The sequence below is a fragment of the Astyanax mexicanus genome, chromosome 24 (assembly GCF_023375975.1).
Source record: "Astyanax mexicanus isolate ESR-SI-001 chromosome 24, AstMex3_surface, whole genome shotgun sequence".
NCBI lineage: Eukaryota > Metazoa > Chordata > Actinopteri > Characiformes > Acestrorhamphidae > Astyanax > Astyanax mexicanus.
In genome coordinates this window covers 16,101,158-16,124,337 of record NC_064431.1, presented here as the reverse complement: position 1 = coordinate 16,124,337, position 23,180 = coordinate 16,101,158, and the positions used below count along the sequence as shown (strand labels likewise).

General features: G+C 41.6%; 1 protein-coding gene across 1 annotated transcript; it reads right to left on the bottom strand.

The window, feature by feature from the left end:
- Window positions 1–2,906: 2,906 nt before the first annotated feature.
- LOC103034583 (E3 ubiquitin-protein ligase MARCHF9) lies at window positions 2,907–18,220 on the bottom strand. The gene is made up of 4 exons (XM_007248385.4): window positions 16,269–18,220; window positions 4,779–4,934; window positions 4,138–4,330; window positions 2,907–3,459 (listed from the first exon to the last, which is right to left on the bottom strand). The coding sequence occupies exons 1-4, from the start codon at window positions 16,596–16,598 to the stop codon at window positions 3,122–3,124; spliced, it is 1,017 nt and encodes a 338-aa protein (XP_007248447.3). The 5' UTR covers window positions 16,599–18,220; the 3' UTR covers window positions 2,907–3,121.
- Window positions 18,221–23,180: the final 4,960 nt, after the last annotated feature.

The following is a 23,180-nucleotide window of genomic DNA, read 5'->3' as shown; positions in this document are numbered from 1 at the left end:
GAGGATGGTATGAGGGCCCGACGTCCACAGATGGGGGTTGTGCTCACAGCCCAACACCGTACAGGACGCTTGGCATTTGTCAGAGAACACCAGGATTGGCAAATTCGCCACTGGCGCCTTGTGCTCCTCACAGATGAAAGCAGGTTCACACTGAGCACATGACAGACGTGACAGAGTCTGGTGACGCCGTGGAGAGCGTTCTGCTGCCTGCAACATCCTTCAGCATGACCGGTTTGGCAGTGGGTCAGTAATGGTGTGGGGTGGCATTTCTTTGGAGGGCCGCACAGCCCTCCATGTGCTCACCAGAGGTAGCCTGACTGCCATTAGGTACTGAGATGAGATCCTCAGACCCCCTGTGAGACCATATGCTGGTGCGGTTGGCCCTGGGTTCCTCCTAATGCAGGACAATGCTAGACCTCATGTGGCTGGAGTGTGTCAGCAGTTCCTGCAAGATGAAGGCATTGAAGCTATGGACTGGCCCGCCCGTTCCCCAGACCTGAATCCGATTGAGCACATCTGGGACATCATGTCTCGCTCCATCCACCAACGTCACGTTCCACCACAGACTGTCCAGGAGTTGGTGGATGCTTTAGTCCAGGTCTGGGAGGAGATCCCTCAGGAGACCATCCGCCACCTCATCAGGAGCATGCCCAGGCGTTGTAGGGAGGTCATACAGGCACGTGGAGGCCACACACAATACTGAGCCTCATTTTGACTTGTTTTAAGGACATTACATTAAAGTTGGATCAGCCTGTAGTGTGTTTTTTCACTTTAATTTTGTGTGTGGCTCCAAATCCAGGCCTCCATTGGTTAATAAATTTGATTTCCATTGATGATTTTTGTGTGATTTTGTTGTCAGCACATTCAACTTTGTACAGAACAAAGTATTCAATGAGAATATTTCATTCATTCAGATCTAGGATGTGTTATTTGAGTGTTCCCTTTATTTTTTTGAGCAGTGTATATAAATATTATATATATATATATATATATATATATATATATATATATATATATATATATATAATATTATATATATGTATATATTACAAAGAAACTTATTGATTTTATTCTATTCATTTATATATAGTTTAATAAAATAATATTAGCTTGATAATTTTTTACTGACAGACATTTTTTAAGTCACAAAACAAATTAGTATGACAATTTGGTATTTAATGTGTCTCAAAAAAAAAAAAAAAAAAAATATATATATATATATATATATATAGGGCCTTGTATCAACATTTTTGCTACCAATGTTAATAAAATAAAATATTATATATATTATTAAAATGTATATATATAATATAAAAAATATATTAAAAATGTAATGTAAATGGGAAGAAATGACCTAAATGTATAGCATGTAAATATACAGCTCTGGAAAAAAAAAAATAAGAGACCACCTCAAAATGATGAGTTTCTTTAATTTTACCAAATTGAAAACCTCTGGAATATAACCAAGAGGAAGATGAACTGCTTGCATTTTGGCATACATTTATTTAAAAGCAGTGTGTAAGACTGGTGGAGGAGAACATGCCAAGATGCATGAAAACTGTGATTAAAAAAACAGGGTTATTCCACCAAATATTGATTTCTTACCTCTTAAAACTTCATGAATTATTTGAAGCTTGAAAGCTCTGCACCTTTTTTGTTATTTCAGCCATTTCTCATTTTCTGCAAATAAATGCTCTAAATGACAATATTTTTATTTGGAATTTGGGAGAATTGTCTTATAAGTTTATAGAATAAAACAACACTGTTAATTTCACTCAAACATATACCAATAAATAACAAAATATTCAGAAACTGAAGTGGTCTCTTATTTTTTTACAGAGCTGTATACCTGTATAGCATAGTTTGTACTATGTTGGTTTGCTTTTATAAACAAACAATATAGTAACACTTACAGGGTACTTTTACTTACTGTAACTCAAAAGACACGCTGATTGTTGACTGACGCCTCTAGATGGAGCTCCAGCAAGGCCTTTGTATAAAGTGGGTGAATGATAAGGAGTACCTACCTGTAATTAACTTTATATAACATTAGGATACTTCTTTAGTCTTCTTATTCCGCTTACAAACTTGGTGGAGGTAGTTCACAAACATACTGTAGGTGTGAAAGGAGGCGGGGTCTGACTTCACAAGTATCCTATGTTTTAGGAGCATTTCTAGTGATAGTGAGAGTTCATATGAATGGGGATTGTGTAACTGGCTCTCCAAAATTATTGAACAAAAAAAAACATTGAGACTGAATAATATTACTATAGTAAGTACTAGTGGTCGAGTTTCCTGCTACCGTCATGCAGTGCTAAAAATATAAAGAAACGTTTAATGACATTCAGCTTCTTTTAACCCTTTAATATTTGATCATTTGCTTTCACCCTCAACAGTATGAATCGACAGCATGAAAAAAATCCCAAAACAATAACATTTACATCCAGTTCAGTTCATCACATGTGCATGTCTGTTTTGTTTTTATTGCAGTAGATGAATAGTAATATTTTTTATTATCAGTTACTCTGTTGGAATCTGACTCGTCTCAGTCAAATCAAATCCCTCAACTGAGCTCCAGTGTTTTATTTCGGTCTCGTCCTAGATGCTGCGCACTGGGGACACAGCGGGTCTGCGTTACTGGTATTAAGACCAGTAAAGCTGGCCACCAGTGCGAGACGGAGATATAAAATTCTGTAAATGCTGTACCTCTGTTTAAATGTGCAGTTATAAAATCATTGCTGACACTGTTTCGCCCCACAGAAAACAGAAGAGCAGAGAATATGGCAATGCTTTATGTATTTCTGGGAATGGAAGGAAATACGCTCCAGCATTTTTTTTTTAGGTGTGCTCACATTCCTTTTTTTCAGTGTTCTCGGTTTTTCAGGAAACCCATTCTTTTTTCTTCTTGTTTTTTAAAGTCTGGTGCTTAAAAAGAGCAAAAGTCACTTTACAATCTAACCAGACAAAGAGACCAGTCCAGGGCCAAACCCAACCCTAATTTCAGTTTTTTTTTATATTTCTCTTTTTCTTTTATCCGGATCCAGGGCAATGGGGTCATGTCAGTTCCAGTGCCCCGTTTTCTAAGTGTCTGAGAGTTCTCTCCCAGGTGTTTTCTCAGGTCTCATACCGTTGTGACCCTCATGACAACCTCGCGGTTGGTGGCGGTGCCGAGGCGATGGTCGCTAGGCCGCAGTTGGCTGAGAATGTGCAGTAACGTGTACCCACAGTGGTGGTTCAGTATAGTCCTAATCCGCTGCCCAGCTCGACCTGCTCGGCCGCTCAGGCCAGAGTTGTGGGGCAAGCTCCTGGACCCTCGGACCCCCCCAGCTTTACTGCTGGAGCTGAGAGGGTCTCCTAGATCTTTGGCCTTTTCATAGTTCAGGACCTTCCACTGTTGGTTGACGGCTTGCCAGCGCTTAAATATTCGATACACCGAAGAACCCTCGTGGATTATAAGGCCTGAGAAAAGAAGAAAGACAAGAGAAGCTGTGAATATTTACACAGTGACACTGAAGGTGCCTAAAGATGCAATTAAACATATGTATTATGTATGTAAGTTGTCCTTTGATGTATAAATGAGATGTGTCTCCATCAATTAAATTTTTATAAATTTATCTTATAAAGATTCCTTTTTCAATCAGTAGATTTATTAACTAATCAATTATTCTAATTAGGAGACAGCCGTATTTAAAGTGATCATCAAGTGTTATATAAAGGGATAAAAGCATAGCATAGGGACACCCACACCTGTATAAGCTAAATGAGGCTGAACACTTGTCAGTGTGCTCATAAAAGCCAGGTGAATATATGATGGGCAGATAGATGGGACATACCATTTCAGAAGTTGTACGGGTATTTAATAGGGCATCAACTAATGACTATTTTTGTAGTCAAATAATTTGATGATTATGGTTTCAATTAGTCAATTAGCCTGCAATTATTTCTGACATGCCCTCCATCGGTTTAAAATGACAGGCACAGCTGCGATTTAATATTGCCTTTAAATGCTGAGAAGATGTTTAAATGTGAAATGTTCTGAAATTTAGTGAGTAAACGTAATATTCATCACCTCTCCACCCTTGCGTAAATCTCTCTAGAAACAGAACTTTGTGTTTCAATGATGAACCATAGACTTACCTATGCAGACTATGTCCATGAAGCCGTACATGCCGTAGCAGATCTGGAAGAGGAGGTCCTGCCGCTGCCACTTGGCCGAAGGGCTGAGAGACGACCACACCAGCCAGGAGATACTGGCGATGAGGAAGAGCGAGCCCAGGATGATGGCGGCAATCTGGACCTTCTCGATCACCGTCAGGGAGATGGTCTGCCACTGTGCATCAGAACAGGGGTTAGAATTCTCCAGCTAAAGCACTGCAGTATTAGTTCTTAAACCAAATAAAGGCTTTTATGAAACTGGTTTCCTGATTAAAGACTGTTTTGTTTTTAGTTTATAACTGTAGTAGCTGGGTTTTAATCTGTAATTTAATGTGTGGTAAATTGTGTGTGGTTAGGGTTATTGAGACCAACTAAAAAAGCCTGAACCTCAACCTGAATGGTGGAGCAAAAGTGCTGTGGGCTGAATATTTGTGAATAAACTCATGTAGGCTGAATGGATGGAGCTAAACTGCTGTAGACTGAATGGGTGGGGCTAAACTGATGTAGGCTGAGTGGATGGGACTAAAGTGATGTAGTCTGAATGGGCCAAACTTCTGCAGGATGTTCCAATATTTATTAACTTTATTGTTCAGTTAGGAACCCAAATATTACCCCTGTCTTACCTGCAGAGGGTTCTTGGTGCTGATGGCCAGGACCTGGTATTTGAAGTAGCAAAGCTCGCAGCTCCAGGACCCGCGCTCGCTGATCCAGCGGATGAGGCAGGGCTGGTGGGTACAGCGCACAGAACCAGCACACCGACACGGACTTAACAACTCGCCCTGTAGAGAACATCACACCTTAATATAAGCACACTGTTTTATAATGGAATATAAATAAAAACATTTTCTGCAACACAGGTATAAATAAAATGTCTGATATTTTTTGATATACTTAATAACAAAATGAAAAATCTGAAATAAATTTAATTAAAAATACAAATAAATATACATGAAACATTAAAATAGATTTTGGATGACGTTACCTAGACATATATATTTTTATTTTCTAGTGTTTTATTCTTCGCCTATTTCTTATTTTTATGTTTACATTATTTGCATTATTTCGATTTTTATTATCCTGCAGTTTTCTTGTTTATTGCATCGTCTTGCAACGATCTGTCCCAGTAGTTTTAAGCTAATGAGTAGTAGGACAGGTTAGCAATGCTGCACTGCAAAAAAAACAAAAAAACAAAACACTGGCAAAAGCTAGACAAAATATATTAAAATTGCAACGTAAATAAGACATGAAGTAAAAATCGCTGATTTTATATCTTTACTTTTTTGTGCTTATTTTGAGTTTACATTCTAAGTAAAACTGATTGTCATTGTTCCTAAAATAAATAACATAAATGTAAAAATGAATGGACAAAAAAATCTTATCAGATAAAAAAAACATATATTGCCTTAAAATGAGATGATTTCACTTGCTAAGATGTAGTTTTCTTTGCAGTGTGCATTGCTAATGTTGGAGGTGTTGGAGGATGGGTTGGTTGATTGGAGGTGTTTGGGGGGAGAGGGAGGGTAAATGAATAGTAATATGGGTACAGAGCAGGAGCTGGTGGCAGCAGGGTGACTCACACTCTTTACTGACTGTTTGCCAACGCGGCACTGCACCGCACTCTCGCCCTTTACACACTCTCTCTCTCTTTTACTGTCTCACTCTATCTGTGTACATAAATATTACTGACATTACAGACCACCGTACAGAACATCAAGTGGGCAAAATATATAATTAAGAAAAAAGGAATAACACCAAATTTCACTTTCAATTCGCTGTATAATTAAGCAGTTGGGATGTGAACAGAGTGATTCAGTATTCAGTATTTTTGAAAGTAGGGCTGAAATGATTAGATAATAGTTTATTTTTGAAAACCGTCTACAAATATATTATGGGTATACAACATCATAGTACACAGTGTTTCATATTTCTTCTTATTATTATATTTTTTAATTGCCTTGCTTAAAAAACAGAAAATAACTCTGGATGTCCAGCTGGCCTTGAGCTGGATTTTTTATTATGGTGTTGTTGTTCTTATTATTATACACTGACCCTTAAAAATATGTGCGTTTTTCTTTTTGTGCATTGTGATTATCATTGTATAAGAGTCTCAAACATTCAAAACCTTTACATTAATGTTGATTCAATGTCATAATTTTAACACTAACCAATGCCTATTAGACAATGTTACATAAAGGTTGTTTGTATTTTCTTCATTGTCAACATTAAAAGATCTAATGCAAACAAAAACTGAAAATGTATTTAATGTCCTTTGCTATCGATGTTTTGAAAAAGCTGCCATAAACTTCAGTGGAACAATTTAATTTTTCAGCTTATATATATTATTTTTATAAATTAAACTGCTGATTTCTAAATTGATAGATTGGTTGTTTAAACTTATATTTAGTTAAAATAATAGCTAGCAGAATGGTGCCATTCCTTTTTTTGCTAGGTTGCGATTTTACCTCCGTGATCAGTAATAATCAAATGTACACAATATGATAACAAGACTCACAGTTTTACCAGAGCTCTGAGAAGATTTTGGCTCTAAACCCCTTTAAAACTTAAAACAATGCAAATCAGAGTTTTAGGTCAAGAACCGAGTCGCTGCACTTTCCTTCGAGCACGCTGTGATGCTTCTCGGCAAAGCTGCATCAGCAGCAGTTGGAAAAAAGGCAGTGGCTGACTTCACATGTATCGGAGGAGGCATGTGCTAGCCTTCATCCTCCTGGTGTAGGGGCATTATTAGTGATAGGGGGAGTTCCAATGAGTGGAATGGGAAGTCCTAATGTGTAATTGTGGAGTAAATAGTGGAGAAAATGGGGGAAAAAAGTATAAATAAAATGATTAAAAAAAAACAACACACAAATCAGGCAAAATAATTTTAGGAAAAGAGCTAGGCTAAGATTAGATAAGCAGCTTTATTCTATATATAAAATTATCACAAAAAAAGATAAAAGAACACTAAACACAGATTAGTAACTCACTAGCTTATTTAACTGTGACATGTTTGATAAAGCTTTAGCTTAAAAGCTAGCAGTGCTGTGCTCCTGTGCACTTCACATTAGCTACATTTCAGTTAGCCTAGCAGAGAGCTAACTTCCTCCCACCTTCACACTGAATTTAGATAGCTAAACTTATGTACTATTATATTTTAGAACTACAGTAAAACTGCAGTAAAAGAACAGGGTGAAAATCCAGTTTAATAAACATGTGACTATGCTGTACAGGGTTCCTCACAGTGGGGCTTGAGCCGCCAATTAGCATGAATATTTGATGTTCTCTGACGAAGCAGCTAATTTGAGTTGGTCGGAGTAAATGGCAGCAGCAGGAGGACGAAGCCGTGACCTGTGTAGAGACCTAATCTCCACAGACCTGCTGCCTGCTGTCAGAACAACGTTACTGTCACGGCTAAGCTATGAAAGAAAATATATATTTTTTAACTATAGGTATTCTACAGGGCAGAAGTATCTGGACATCTGTATAAAATCAAGCTCAGTGTAGAGTTATAAACACCTGTACAGTAAGTACGTATATTTCCCATTCAAGAAGTAGTGAAGCAAAATAATAAAAAAATCACATAACCTAGCATTACTAAAGTAATATAGCACAACGTTTGTTCAGGCTAATTTAACATAGCACCATTATCATCAGTTTTCAATAAAAAAATATCTTTTATGATAATTTTCTCTGCTTGTAAATATACAATATGTTGATATTACTGGTATATCCCAGCTTAGCATTGTTAGCATGGTCCCAAGCTAGCATTGTCAGTAGACAGTATACAATATACAATACAGTATTTTACTGAACACATTTTAAACCTCCTGGTGTTACGTGGGAGTCGGAGGGGTGTGAAGGAGGAGGACGTAAGTGCAAAGATAATATTTATTTTAAACAAACAAGATAAATCAAAACAAACAAAACACGGGTAACGCAAAACAACAAGGCTTGGATAATATAAACTGAGAAACACTGACTAAGAAACTAAGACGAGGATACAAGAAACACAGACTAAGAAACTAAGACTAGGCTACAATCGGACTGCAGGGATACAAAGATACAGCATACAAAATACAAAATACAAAAGACTCGACACTGAACATTCTAACAGAGGGGCTTAAATACAAGAGGAGAGTGAGAAACACCTGGGCTAGGAAGACGAGGGGGCGGGGTTACAAACAGGACACAGGTGAGAACAATAATAGCTAGGGCAGGGCTGGGGCGGAGCTATGGTGGAGACAAAAACAACAACACAAGCACATGGCTGGAAACACTTGACAGGAAAACAGAGGGGCAGGAGCACAAGAGACCAAACGAGGGAGAAAACAGAAGACAGACATGGGCTAAGGTGTAACATTACCCCCCCTCAACGGCGCCACTACCAGAGGCGCCGAGAGAGAGGGAACAGGGACTGGACAAAAGACTGGACAGGGGGCAGAGACTGAACAAACGACCTAACAGGAGACGGAGACTGGACAGGGAACGGAGACTGGGACTTGACAGGGGGCTCAGACTGAACAAACGACCTAACAGGGGACTGAGACTGGACAGGGGACAGAACAGGAGACGGAGACTGGACAGGGAACGGAGACTGGGACTGGACAGGGGGCTCAGACTGAACAAACGACTGGACTGGGGACTGAGACTGGACAGGGGACAAGGACTTGACAAAAGACTGTACAGGGGGCTTAGACGGGACAGAGGGTTGGACACTAGACAGGAATGGAGACTGGACAGGGGGTTGAAACACAGACTGGACAGTGGCCGGGAACTGGGACTGGATAAGACTGGGCAGGGAAACTGGGACAATTACATGGACAGGGACGGACACAAACACAGTGACAGGGACGGGAACAGGAAAACCACCGGGGACAGGAATGGGAACAAACACAGACACCGGGACCAGGACAGGGAGAGACACGGGAACAAACATAGGTGGATGCCCAGGACTGGCGAAAGTCTGTACGGAAGTCCAAGGAGCCAGCCTGGGCACAGTTCTGGGGGCAAAGACAGGGGGCCTTGGGGCAGGCCTGGGGGTATACAAAGTTCTGGGAGTGGGCACAGGGTCAGAGACGGCCGGAGCCGCGGGCACAGGGTCAGAGGCGGCCGGAGCCGCGGGCACAGGGTCAGAGGCGGCCGGAGCCGCGGGCACAGGGTCAGAGGCAGTGGGTACCACATGAGCGGCAGGCACTGCAGACACAGGAGCTGAGGCTGTAGCAGCGGGAGCTGCTGGTGCTGGAGCTGAGGCTGTAGCAGCGGGAGCTGCTGGTGCTGGAGCTGAGGCTGTAGCAGCGGGAGCTGCTGGTGCTGGAGCTGAGGCTGTAGCAGCGGGAGCTGCTGGTGCTGGAGCTGAGGCTGTAGCAGCGGGAGCTGCTGGAGCTGGAGCTGTGGCAGCAGGTGCTGGAGCTGGAGCTGTGGCAGCAGGTGCTGGAGCTGGAGCTGTGGCAGCAGGTGCTGGAGCTGGAGCTGTGGCAGCAGGTGCTGGAGCTGGAGCTGTGGCAGCAGGTGCTGGAGCTGGAGCTGTGGCAGCAGGTGCTGGAGCTGGAGCTGTGGCAGCAGGTGCTGGAGCTGGAGCTGTGGCAGCAGGTGCTGGAGCTGGAGCTGTGGCAGCAGGTGCTGGAGCTGGAGCTGTGGCAGCAGGTGCTGGAGCTGGAGCTGTGGCAGCAGGTGCTGGAGCTGGAGCTGTGGCAGCAGGAGCTGGAGCTGTGGCAGCAGGAGCTGGAGCTGTGGCAGCAGGTGCTGGAGCTGGAGCTGTGGCAGCAGGTGCTGGAGCTGGAGCTGTGGCAGCAGGTGCTGGAGCTGGAGCTGTGGCAGCAGGTGCTGGAGCTGGAGCTGTGGCAGCAGGTGCTGGAGCTGGAGCTGTGGCAGCAGGTGCTGGAACTGGAGCTGAGGCTGGAGCAGCGGAAGCTGCTGGTGCTTGAGCTGGAGCTGGAGCAGCGGATGCTGCTGGTGCTTGAGCTGGAGCTGAGGCTGGAGCAGCGGATGCTGCTGGTGCTTGAGCTGGAGCTGAGGCTGGAGCAGCGGGTGCTGCAGGTGCTTGAGCCGGAGCTGAGGCTGGAGCAGCGGGTGCTGCTGGTGCTTGAGCCGGAGCTGAGGCTGGAGCAGCGGGTGCTGCTGGTGCTTGAGCCGGAGCTGAGGCTGGAGCAGCGGGTGCTGCAGGTGCTAGAGCCGGAGCTGAGGCTGGAGCAGCGGGTGCTGCTGGTGCTTGGGCTGGAGCTGAGGCTGGAGCAGCGGGTGCTGCTGGTGCTTGAGCAGGCGCGGCGGGTGCAGCTTGAGCAGGCGCGGCGGGTGCAGCTTGAGCAGGCGCGGCGGGTGCAGCTTGAGCAGGCGCGGCGGGTGCAGCTTGAGCAGGCGCGGCGGGTCTAGGAGCTCGTGACCTGGGAGTAGGCACAGGAGCAGAGGCTGGACCCCCAGGCACAAGAACTGGGGTAACAGCAGGCACAGAGTCAGAGGCGGCCGGGGCCGCGGGAACTGGGTCAGAGGCGGCCGGGGCCGCGGGAACTGGGTCAGAGACGGCCGGGGTCGCGGGAACTGGGTCAGAGGCGGCCGGGGCCGCGGGAACTGGGTCAGAGGCGGCCGGGGCCGCGGGAACTGGGTCAGAGGCGGCCGGGGCCGCGGGCACAGAGTCAAAGGCGGCCGGAGCCGCAGGCAGCGCTGATTCAGAGGCGGCGGGAGCCGCGGGCAGCGCTGATCCAGAGGCGGTGGGTCCTGCTGGCGAAGAAGCCGCTTCAGCGGGAGCTGAGAGTGCGGCTGCCGCCAAGATCCGGACAGGAGCCGCAGACTCAGCAGTGGGCGTGGCTGAAAACACCGGACCGGAGCTTGCTTCCGGAGCAGGAGTCGAAAACCCGGAATCCAGCCGGGCTGTACAGCTGGGATCCGGCCGAGCTTGAGAGCTGGGAGTCGGCCGAGCTTGAGAGCTGGGAGGCGGCCGAGCTTGAGAGCTGGGAGGCGGCCGGGCTTGAGAGCTGGAAGGCGGCCGGGCTTGAGAGCTGGAAGGCGGCCGGGCTTGGGAGCTGCAGGAGCTGAGGCTGAGGCCGGAGGTGCTGGAAGTCGGCCGGGCTGGAGAGTGCGGTGGAGCTAACATGCTAGTTAGCTTAGCTGGAGCTGGGCCGACACTCTCCACCCTACGGAGAGGCGCCGGGAGCGGTTCATCCCCCCGAATTAGCTCCGCGAGGAACCGGAGATACGCCAGGTCCGCCTTCCTCGTGGCATTCCTCTTCGCTACGTCCATATTTAGGTCGAGTCTTATGTTACGAGGGAGTCGGAGGGGTGTGAAGGAGGAGGACGTAAGTGCAAAGATAATATTTATTTTAAACAAACAAGATAAATCAAAACAAACAAAACACGGGTAACGCAAAACAACAAGGCTTGGATAATATAAACTGAGAAACACTGACTAAGAAACTAAGACGAGGATACAAGAAACACAGACTAAGAAACTAAGACTAGGCTACAATCGGACTGCAGGGATACAAAGATACAGCATACAAAATACAAAAGACTCGACACTGAACATTCTAACAGAGGGGCTTAAATACAAGAGGAGAGTGAGAAACACCTGGGCTAGGAAGACGAGGGGGCGGGGTTACAAACAGGACACAGGTGAGAACAATAATAGCTAGGGCAGGGCTGGGGCGGAGCTATGGTGGAGACAAAAACAACAACACAAGCACATGGCTGGAAACACTTGACAGGAAAACAGAGGGGCAGGAGCACAAGAGACCAAACGAGGGAGAAAACAGAAGACAGACATGGGCTAAGGTGTAACACCTGGTCTGCGTGAATTATTATTGATGTGGACAAGGAGTGTGCTTTACTGTAACGTACAAGATAATATAGCAAAAAAAATAATTTTGCCACAATAAAAAAAAATCCATATGATGATATTATTGAAAGCCGTCAATTTTGTATTGATTTTGCCATTTACTTTACTAACTTTTAATCGTTTGTTTGCAGTTTACATGTAGGCACTAAATATTATTATTTACTTTATCTTTGTTACATAATTGTTACACAATAATCATTTTTACACTTTGTAAGCTAGTCTTTATGAATAAAACAAATGTTTTTAGATTTTTATGTTTCTGCTGAATGTAAAAAAAATGCCATAATTATACTAAACAAAATATTTATATGTATTTTGTTGCAGTAGTATACTCTTGAAATGTATTTAGAAAAATAATTCAATGTTTTGACATATCGCCCAAAAATTTGCTATCGCAAAAACACCCTAAAATATTGTGACTTTACTTTATTGCCATATCGCTCAGATTTGGTTTGGACATTTTAGAATATACGGTCCACTTGGCTTTAGTACTGATTTGTGTCTTTATCTATTTCAATTTTTAACATAATGGCTGTTGCTCTTGATATTGTATCAGTAGTTCATGAAAAATGGACCAAACGAAATGCTCCAAAATTTACCTGACTTGACTGTCAATTGAAACTGAAAGTTTTTTCCTGCTTCCTGGAAATTTTATTCTATTTATAGCGCCCAGAAAAAGGTAATGTCCAGGAAAAAGAGGACATCTGTTACAGCTGGGTATTATTTGTAAGGTTTAATTTCATTTAAGCATATCAATATGTTTTTGGTCAAATTGCCTAATCGTAAAGTCTGGTCAGCCTAGTTATAAGTGTTACATGATCTTAAATTATGAAATGCATTATAACTCATGTTCTACAATGAGAAGCGACATTGGACTAAGAGCCTGGCTGAAAGTCGAGGTAAGAACCAGGTCAAGAGCCAGGCCGAGTGCTATGCTGACAGTCAGACTGAGTGCTGGGCTGAGAGCCGAGCCAAAAGCCGGGCCAGGTGCCTCTTTGCTGGATTTCTCTCTGGCCTGTGATTCTGCCACAGAGAGAGGGCTGTGTGGAGGCACTGAGCCAGAAAGCAGATCAATACGTCCAGGAAGGACACTCAGGAACGCTCTGATGGATGATTAACCGAGGTGCATGACCACTAGTCTTTTAATGGCCTGTTATTCATTATGAAGCATTATGCACGCCATATGTCATGTTATTAATGTGTACAGACTTCAAAGAAAATGATTAGCAAAGAAGGCCCTGTCTCATGTCCAGCTTAATGTGTTTTAGTGAGAAAAATTTAAGGATGAGGAGGTTCTATAATCATATTGCCACCTTTGGTCTTCGTTAAAGGCATTTTGACAGGCCAAGATTGCAGTAGGTCCTGACCCTACCTTTTTTTGAACACACACTCTGGTGCACTATTCCAACAGGACAATGCTCGTCCACATACTGCTGCCATCTCAAGATTCTATGCCATGCTCAGCCACCCCTCTCTCTTCAGACCAATCCCTGATTGAAAATGTTTAAGATGCTATTGGACAAGCTCTATAAAATCTCCACCCCTATCGCAATATCTGCAGGAATGGCATGAGAATATTCAAGCTGTATGGGACAGATTATCATAAGACACCATTATCAAATAGACATCCAGCATGTTGTATTACACATGCGTTACACATGCGTTACTCACTACTATTAATTGAAGTATATATGCCATATTCAAAACATTCCTAAATTAATATTCTTACAAAGTAATGGCAATTTAATAGCATCAGCAGGGGTCAAACTACTACTGTGTGTATTCTGCTGTATGTGATCAGGGATGCCGGCAGTTTTATTGGGTATAACCCTGATGAGGGAGTGAGTATAGTCTGAGTGAATATCGCCCGACCCACCGGCGGCGTCTGGTGTAGTAGGCTGTTACATTATGGATGGTGTTCAGAGTGGAAATGGGTCAGGCAGAGTTCCTGCAGTAGCAGAACGCCTTCTGAAGAGGGAGGGGAGGACGGTGGGCCTGGGATATCAGATATTATCAAAACGGAGGCAAAGCTCTGACCAATAGAATGTAGAGCAGCTGTGATCACATGACCCGTACCCGGTGCCCAGTGTGGATCGAAGACGTGGAAACGTGCAAGCACTACGCTCTGTTGTTCTTCGGTGTGATGATGGAGCTCGATTCAACATTAAATCACATTGGTGCCTTCGCTCTCTATGAGGACTGAATGCCATCAAATCCACCTCACAGCAATGTTACAACTGCTAGTATACAGGATTCCCAGCAAAACTGCAGCAACATTAAAACAACTTATTTACAATACACAACATACTGTCATGTCTTGGTTTTAAAGAGAACATGTTGACATAATTATGTGCCACTGCTGAAAAGGTATACAGGTCTCCAGGTACAGTTAACTCATTAAGACAGATGTTTGCACTGTAATTACAATGTTCCTGACTGAGCTGATCTGCTGATCTCAAGGATTTTCTTCTTTCTTTTCTTCTATTTGGAACCATGTCAACTCAAATAACCATAACCATGTTTAGATTTTTCTCTGCCACATTAAAAGGTTCTTCAAGAGTTTATTAAATGCATCTGTTCTACTGTATGCAGGACAATGCCAACAGAAAGAAGCTTTCAAAGGCTTTTCTCAGGAATTGGTTACAGGGTAATTATCTGATTCTTTAGTAAATTAGGAAATGGTTCTATATGGAACCACAGCAACCATCTGGATACATAAATGGTTCTGGTAAAATGGTTCCCCAGAGGTTCTTTAGTAAAATAAACCATTCTACTACAGAATAGTTAACAAAACCGAGAAATATTTGGATGCTTAAGTGGTTCTATGCCTGGCTACAGATTCCTCAAAGGTTCCTCAACAAAGAAAACGAACCATGAGAACTTAAAGAATTAGAATGTGAAAATAATTTCTTCAAATGCTCTTTTATATTTAATAGTAGGGTGAGGTGTAAATTATTTTCTAGACTACTCCATATTGCACCTTTAAAAAAATCTATATAAATATGGCACAATCAAAAGGTTCTAAAAAGAACCATAACTTTTATCGACTGCACCTGGGGGGCAGATATCATCCACAATTTCCTTTACCGAACTGTTCCTTTAAACTCCTCAGATGTCTCCCTCTATTCACCACTACTCTAAATGATTCTTTTTTCATCACAACTGTTTAATTATGTAGAGAACTTGTGGAACGCTAAACAGCACTCGGTCCAACTCAGGCCATGACTTCATTCAACATTTAAGAGTCATCAGATGCATCAGAGATCCGGTTACACCCTGCTTTTACCTGGAATGTCCTCCCCCCCAGTGTCCGGTTCTGCTTTTACCTACTACGAGAAACACTGTACTTCTCAGCTCATACTGTACATGTGCACAAGAACAGTCTCCAAACATTATGTACCCTTCTTCAGAACTCTGAGTTAGAGGTAAAGAAAGTGGCTCAAATGGTTCTTTGCCTTTGCATGCTTGAGAGGAAACATTTAGGAGGTTCTTTACAGGTTCCTTAGTAAAGACAATGGTTCAGTACAGGCAAAAAGGACTCCAATCACAAACAGACCAGTAACTATGGCAAAACCTTATGTTAAACCATTTCATCCAAAACAGGTAAATTATACCAGACTAAGCGCATCATTTTTCCTTTTACTAGAGAATCCTAAAAAATTACAGAGTGCATTCCTATCCACCTGGCAGAAATGGTCCAATACAGTACAATTGAATGTTTTTTGACAAGTAGGCCTAATCATAGTGGAACCCTTTGTATAACAGTTTTTCACTAGAGGACATCAAAGAAGAATGTGGAACCTTAGATCCAGGGAACTAAGAGCCCTTTATAGAACCATGGTTCTTTTTTGGAATGGAACCCTTCAAGAAGAGTAGATTAGAATGTAATATCCCAACAAGGAGCTTTAAGAGATACCCTTAGCAGAACCATTTTCTCTATATTTGAAGAACTTAAGAACCCTTAAAGAGAAACTAGATCCAACTAAGGAGCTTTAACAGAGCAAAAAGAACCCTTTGTAGAACCATTTTCCCACTGTTTCCACTGCTTACAAGGAAACCTTTGTAGAAGAGTGTAGTACAGTACAGAGTGTACTCTTCTAAGTGTTCAGAGTGTACTCTTCTAAGTGTTCAGACTCTGCACATACCAATAGGTTCCACTGTGGTTCTTAAACATACTCAGTGTATTTTGGTACTCAGAGCAGTTGCTTGTTTGTTTTCAATTGCTTCCTGGCCCGCATCGAACTTTCCCCTGCCCTTGTACACCTGTGTAGACCTTAATGTCACCTACCTGCTCAAGACCCTGGAAACAGATCCGGCACTGTGGTGACCTCGAGCCACTCTCGGTGCTGCCCGCTAGAGACACAGCATCCAGTTCAGCCTGCTTCTTCCTCTGCTCAAGTGCCAGGCTTCGCGGCCGCGGCTCGGCCCCGTAGTACTCCTCCTCATCGTCAGGTGGGGAGCAGCCAAAGGGTGGCCAGCCACAGGGCCCAAGGCCCCCAAGGTCCGAGCCAGGCTCCCGGCGCCTCGAGCTGGGGCTGGAGCCAGAGCTGGAGCCCGAGCGCATCAGCACGAGCACCTTCAGCTCGTTGAGGAGCATGCGGATCCGGTACTTGAACATGCTGAAATAGAATTCAAGTGTGCATGGAACTAGAGGAGTATTGGGCGGTGGGGGTTTGGGGGGGGTCAGGAGGTAAGAGGATGAAGGGTCAAAAGTGGCATCAACTGGAACGAGGTTGATCAAGCCTTACTCTGATGAAGTAATGGTTGTTGTGGGTGTCAAAGTTGGTATTGTTGTTGGTGCAGCAGCAGTGGACACTAAAATGTTCTCCTAGGATGTGACGATGCTCAAATGCTATAGACTATGGAGATAGAGCAGGTGGAACCTTCGGAACCTCGGTTCCACTGAAGTGCTTGTGCAGACAGGTGCTTTGGTTCTCCAGTTTAGGTCCAGCACATATGCTTAGATGTTCTCCTTGGATGTTCCTAGTAGGAAGGTAAAGTTTAGGTTTTCCAGTCCAGGTCCAGGATGATCCTCACAATGCTTAAAAATTACAGCAGTCCACAAAGGCAGGGAGAACCTTTAGAATCTTGGTCCCACTGATGTGGTTGTGCAGACAGAGGTTTTGGTTCTCCAGTTCTCTCAATGCTATGGAGCTAGGCCTAAGATATCACTCCACAAACACAGATAACACCTACAGACCTTGGTTCCACTGGAGTGCATGTGTAGAGAGGTTTTGGCTCAACAGTTCAGGTCCAGAACAGATTTTAGGATGTTTTGCTTGACAATTGTTTTTCACAATGTGTAAAAAAAAACAGTCCAAAAGGCAGAAAAAACCTTTGTTCCACTCAAGTGCTTAAAAAGTGCACAGAGATGTTGGTTCTCCAGACTAGGTCCAGCACAGACCTTGCAATGACAGATGTTCTCCTAGGTTGTTTCTAGGAGCAAGAGGAACCTTTAGAACCTGGGTTTCAGTAAATACACAAATTTTGGTTCTCCAGTTCAGATCCAGGGTGATCCTCACAATGGAGCTATGGAGCTATTTCTAGGCCTAAAGGCACCTCACAAGGGCTGGGAGAACCTTCAGAACCGGTTCTGTTTCCACAGTAGTGCTCCTGCTTGTGTAAACCTGTCACACAGGTATTGGTTCTCCAGTTCAGTTCCAGGATGTTTCTCACAAAGCTTTACAAAAAACAATAGAAGTCCACAAAGTCAAGGAGAACCTTTAGAACCCTGGCTCCATTTGGGTTTTTGTGGAGACACAGGTTCTTGGTTGGTTCTCCGGTTCTCTAGGCCCAGTGCACTGATGACAGGTCCCGGATCGGTCCCGGATCAGTCGTGGCTCACCGTGTAATCTGTTAGCGTGCCCGCAGCTGAGGGTTCTCCGGGTTTATGCCCGCACGGACGACGACCCCACCGCGCGTGAAATCCCCGCGATTACATGCTGGGCTGCCGCGCCGACCGCCTGCACCGAGACCGGAACCACAACAACAACAACAACGGCAGCAGCAGCAGCAGCGGTGGCACGAGCGCAGCATCCCTACCTCCCGTTCAGCGCGGCGGCGGCGGCGGGGGCCCGCGCACAGGAGCAGCACCGGCGGCTGAGGCGCGCAGGTTCTCTAACCTGCGGCTGGAACCCTCGGGCGCGAGCTCCCCATCTCTATAAAAAACAAACCTCGGTTCTGTTGTTATTCTGCGCAGTGGCTCGAGCGCCCCTGTCCGAGATACCGATTTTTTTTTAAGTGACGTGACACCCACGTGCTCTAAGCCCCTCCCCTCCCCACACATCCTCACCCCCACCAGCCTGGTACTAGTGAGTCACACAGCTTAGCTTAGCAGCTAGGCTAACTCTGACTATATTACATGATAAAAGTGTTGTTGGATGTTTCTCCAAACCAAACAACATGAAGAACAGACTCGTGTTAATTTTCTTTTTCATGTAAGAACACACCGGCAAAGACACAAAAATACAAGAACACAAGAACAAACAACAGCTGCAACTGTTATATTTATATTATATAAAATTATTGTACAGTACTATAAAGACAAGGGGTGGGCAATTAATTTAACTAAATGGCAGCTTGACACTGGGACTATTTTTAGGGCTGGGTCAACTGATTGATCTCAATTTGCCTCAATGTTAATAATCCAGTAATTATATGGATTTCATTAAATGTTATTGGTAAGATATTACTCTTAGTAAAAACATAAATTACATAATTATTTAATCACCATTTACATAAACAACTATGAATAAAATGTCCATGTTTTTCATAAAAAAACAACAACATTAAACTCAAAGCATTATTCCTCTATTTGATTTGTAGCCTAATTTCTTTTTCAGTACTTTTTCTTGTTATGTAAAAGAAATGTATTCAACAAGTGCAGTGAAGTAGGTTCTGTTTCTAAGGTGGATATGTGAATGGCCAGATGTGGCCCCAGGGCCATAAAATCCTTTTTCACTTTAGCCACAATAGCTAAACCCAGATAGCAAAATTACATTAAATAATTCCCTTATTTCTCCATCTCAAATGTTGATCTCCAACATCAGGGTTGATTTATTTATGCACATCAATTTTCATTTGATTTAACATTGATTCAACATTGAGCGTAGTGATGAAAAAGGTGTTTAAATAAAAATCATATTTTTTTATAATAATAATAATAATTTATAAATAAGGTGTCTTTTTGAATTGAAGAATTTTGAAGATGCTTTGCACTAAGACTTTGAAATATTTGTCTACTTATAATACTTATAATATAATACTTAACTACTAATTGAAAACAAAATCATGGACTCTGTAAAAATAAAACAAAAGACTCTGTATCTAATGTTTAACAAATTGTTTTGACAAATAAGGTCCTAAAGTTAATAAATCCTAAAATAAATATATTATGGCCTCGATAAAAAATAACAAAACCTTTAGTCGATTTATTATTATTATTATTATTATTATTATTATTATTATTATTATTATTATTATTATTATTATTATTATTATTTCTGATGTGTTTATTTATTTATTTACTGTAAGGAATATAGGCTGTTCTTAAAGCACTGCTGTATATCAGCCTAGCAACAGCACGCCTCATCCAATCACAGCGCGCCTTCCGCAGTGGGGCGCGTTTTGATTGGCTCCCTGCTGCCACGAAGCGACAGCCCTCTCAACGCACGGATGATGAATCCTCGCGCCGCTTAGATTCAACCAGACCACTGAATTAAAACAAATATTAAATTTAGAGATAGTGGAATATATAATTTAATTAAACTCAGCACACAGAGTAATGTATGTGATCAGAAAGTCGAAAAGCACATATAATAAGGGTTTAAACTGATGGATAGATTTACTCAACATTAAAATAAATTATAATAAAAATATATAGTAATATATGTGTGTTTGTGTGTGTGTGTGTGTGTGTGTTACATTGTACACATTGTACATCAACATACAATCCAATATTAACAGTAAAACACATAGTGATAATAAAAGGTCTATAAGAGTGGTATGGGAGATTTTCAAGGCAACAAACACTGCTGACCTAAAAGTATTTTATTTGCCAAAAACATCTTTATGATCTCCAGGACTTTGGAAGAATATTCTGTTGACTGATGAGAGAAAAGTGGAACTTTTTGGAAGGCGTGAGTCTTGTTACATCTGACAAAAAATGCACTATTCCGGAAAAGAACAAGAACACCATATTTAAAGTCATACACTGTGGTTGTTGCTGCCAAGGGTGGCACAACCAAGTTATCAGGTTTAGGAAGCAAATATATAAATATATATGTACGCATATATACAGCTATGAAGAAAATCAAGAGTCCTCTTTAGTTTATGAATCAGTTTATCTGATTTTGCTATTTATATGCATATATTTGATTAACATGAACATTGTTGTTTTATTCTATAAACTACAGACAACATTTCTCCCAAATTCCAAATGAAAAATATTGTCATTTAGAGCAATTAATTGCAGAAAATTAGAGATGGCTGAAAAAAAAACAAAAAAGATGCAGAGCTTTTAGACCTCAAATAATGCAAAGAAAACAAGTTCATATTCATAAAGTTTTAAGAGTTCAGAAATCAATATTTGACAGAATAACCCTGTTTTTTAATCACAATTTTAATGCGTGTGTGTGTGTGTGTGTGTGTAAACAGTCACTTTTCGTCTGGAATAAATAAATCTCTATGTATCTCTATCAATCTTTTTTTAAATAATGTTTATATAAATCGCTCTCTCTCTCTCTGAGCTGAGACTAATACAGTCAGTGTCTCTTCATCAGATGAGCTGATTTTTTTTATGTCTCGATCTGACAATAAAAATGTCACCTCTGATTCTGCTGTTGTCCAGATACACGTGCATTCTAATCACAGAAAGTATAATTACCACTGAAGCAGCTGACTGGTGCTTGGCCACGGTTTGTGTGACTTTATGGAAATGGACTGCGCCCTGCATCTATTATTAAGGCCAATGCAACAGCCAACCAGCACCATAACAATGGGTCACAGCAACCAGATGAAAATTTATTAGTAACAACCAAGCAACACCTTAAAAACAATTAAAAATGTCCTGACAACCGCTTATCAACACACTGACAGCTGCATAAAACATCATAGCAGATCATAACTGCTATAACAATACTTCAAGCTGCATAGTAACTCTGAGGCAACCATCATGAAACCATCCTAGAAACTACTTAACAAATGCTAAACAACAGCTGGAGTAGCAACCAAAAAATACACCTTTGTAACCTCAAAGCAATATCCTAGGACCCATGTATACAGGAACTAAAATATTATATTCTACTAACAATTTAGCAAGAATGAAACAACTGCCTAAAAACACCATAGCAACAATCAAAAAATGCCATAGCAATCACATAGCAACTACCTGTTTTAAATTAACCAGCAATGTTGATGTCAATCGAAATTTCTGCTTATAAATTAAGATTATGTTTTGACTCACAGTGATGCTACTTAATTGTTTAACTCAACTTCAACCTGTATTACATACTGCATACAAAAGAAAACTTCTTTAACTTTCTTTTTGTATGTTTCTTGTTTTTTTTTGTTTTTTTTTTTTTGTCTTAAGAATGATTGTAAACAATCCATAGTCCTAACAAGCTAATTAAGGTCTTGGTAAAAGTTATCTGAAAGCTTTTTTTTTGCATTTATTTTTTATTGAAATTTTTACTACATTATTTTTCATTTTAAACTTTATTCCTTTTGAAAATCATCTTATATTCACTTGCAACATTCCCCTGTAACAGAACAAGGATGAGCAGGGGTGCCCAGACCTTTGAACGCCCCTCTTTTTGTTTGCTGTTAAAATTTTTAATTGTTTAATATATTTTGTTTAATTATTCATGATTATTTTTAATATCATTACAAATGAAAGATTATTACCAAAGAAGAAATGCTAAGAGAGCACACTCCTCTATTTCTTTGCTTTTAACCCTAAAGGAACTGATGCATCACTACAGGACTGTGTGTAAATGTGTGATCATGTGACATTATTTACAGAGGTGTGCTGGGTTACTGCTGGAGATAGTTCATTTTAAAGGTGTATGTTTTGCTATTGTATTCATCCATTTTAACAATTAATGTTTGAAACCCTATAAGACTAATTCTGAGAATTTCTAGAACAAAATGTTAAAATCCAAAAAGTTATGTCATTGCTTCATTTACATTAAATAATATATTTACAGGCAAGTGCCCATAATAAAAAAAACATTAATGAGTTGCTCACTTCTTCTTCTTCTTTTCGTTTCTTGAAGCTTGTTGGTTATATGATTGTTTCCCATTTCTTTACACAGTCTTTTGCGTTTTTATTGAATATGGCAAGATCTTTTAAGCTGCACTGATTGTGTAGTAGGGGCAAACAAGGCAGTGCTGCATTGTGTGGTCCTCTCCACATTCACAGGTGGTTTGGCCAACTTTGTAGTTGCTCACTGAATATATTTGATTACATTTTGAATTGGGCATCAGTATTTAGAAATTAGTCTGGGCCCTTATTGTTTTTTTTTGTAATATCTAAATTTAATATCTAATTAGATTTAGACCTAACCTAACATTCCAATAACTCAGTAATGTTAGGTTGCCTATCATTTGGATATGTATACACACTTACAACTACAGCATTACACTTTGCCATAAGTTTATATAAAACACAAGCCATTTCTGATGTTAAAAGTACATAATTGTGCAAAGATTAGCATAATAATTATAGTAGTAGTAGTAGTTGTTGTTGTAGTAGTATATTTTACAGTGATGCACTATATAATCACAAACCAAAATTATTTATCAAGAAAATTTTTTTGGCTAAAAAAATTTCTGAATTATGTTCAACAGCACTATACATAACTGCTATAATTTCTTTTTTATGTACTCACCTGTTACTAATTTTGCATTGTAATAATGATAATTAAAGAAAACAGCACTTTTGGTGTTTGGCCAACTAAGTGAAAAGATTTATGATGAACACTGATATTTTCTTTGCAACAAAAAACAAACAAACAAACAAACAAACGAACAAAAAAGTTTTATTATTTAAACCAAAACCCCTTAACTTCTATCACCTGCCTGAAATCGAAGTGGGCGTGGCTAGCGCCTCGGCCCAGCAGTGGGTGTATGTGGGTGGGCTGACCCCGCCCATTCAACCAGCGCTCCGCCCCTTTTACTTGCTTTATTCCACATTTAGGCT

Coding starts and splice junctions, on each gene's coding strand:
- LOC103034583 (XM_007248385.4), bottom strand. CDS start 16,598: ATGTTCAAGTACCGGATCCGCATGCTCCTCAACGAGCTGAAGGTGCTC. Junction 4,935..16,268: donor GTTTCCAGGGTCTTGAGCAG/GTAGGTGACATT, acceptor TGTTCTCTACAG/GGCGAGTTGTTAAGTCCGTG. Junction 3,460..4,137: donor CATGGACATAGTCTGCATAG/GTAAGTCTATGG, acceptor TTCTTTTCTCAG/GCCTTATAATCCACGAGGGT.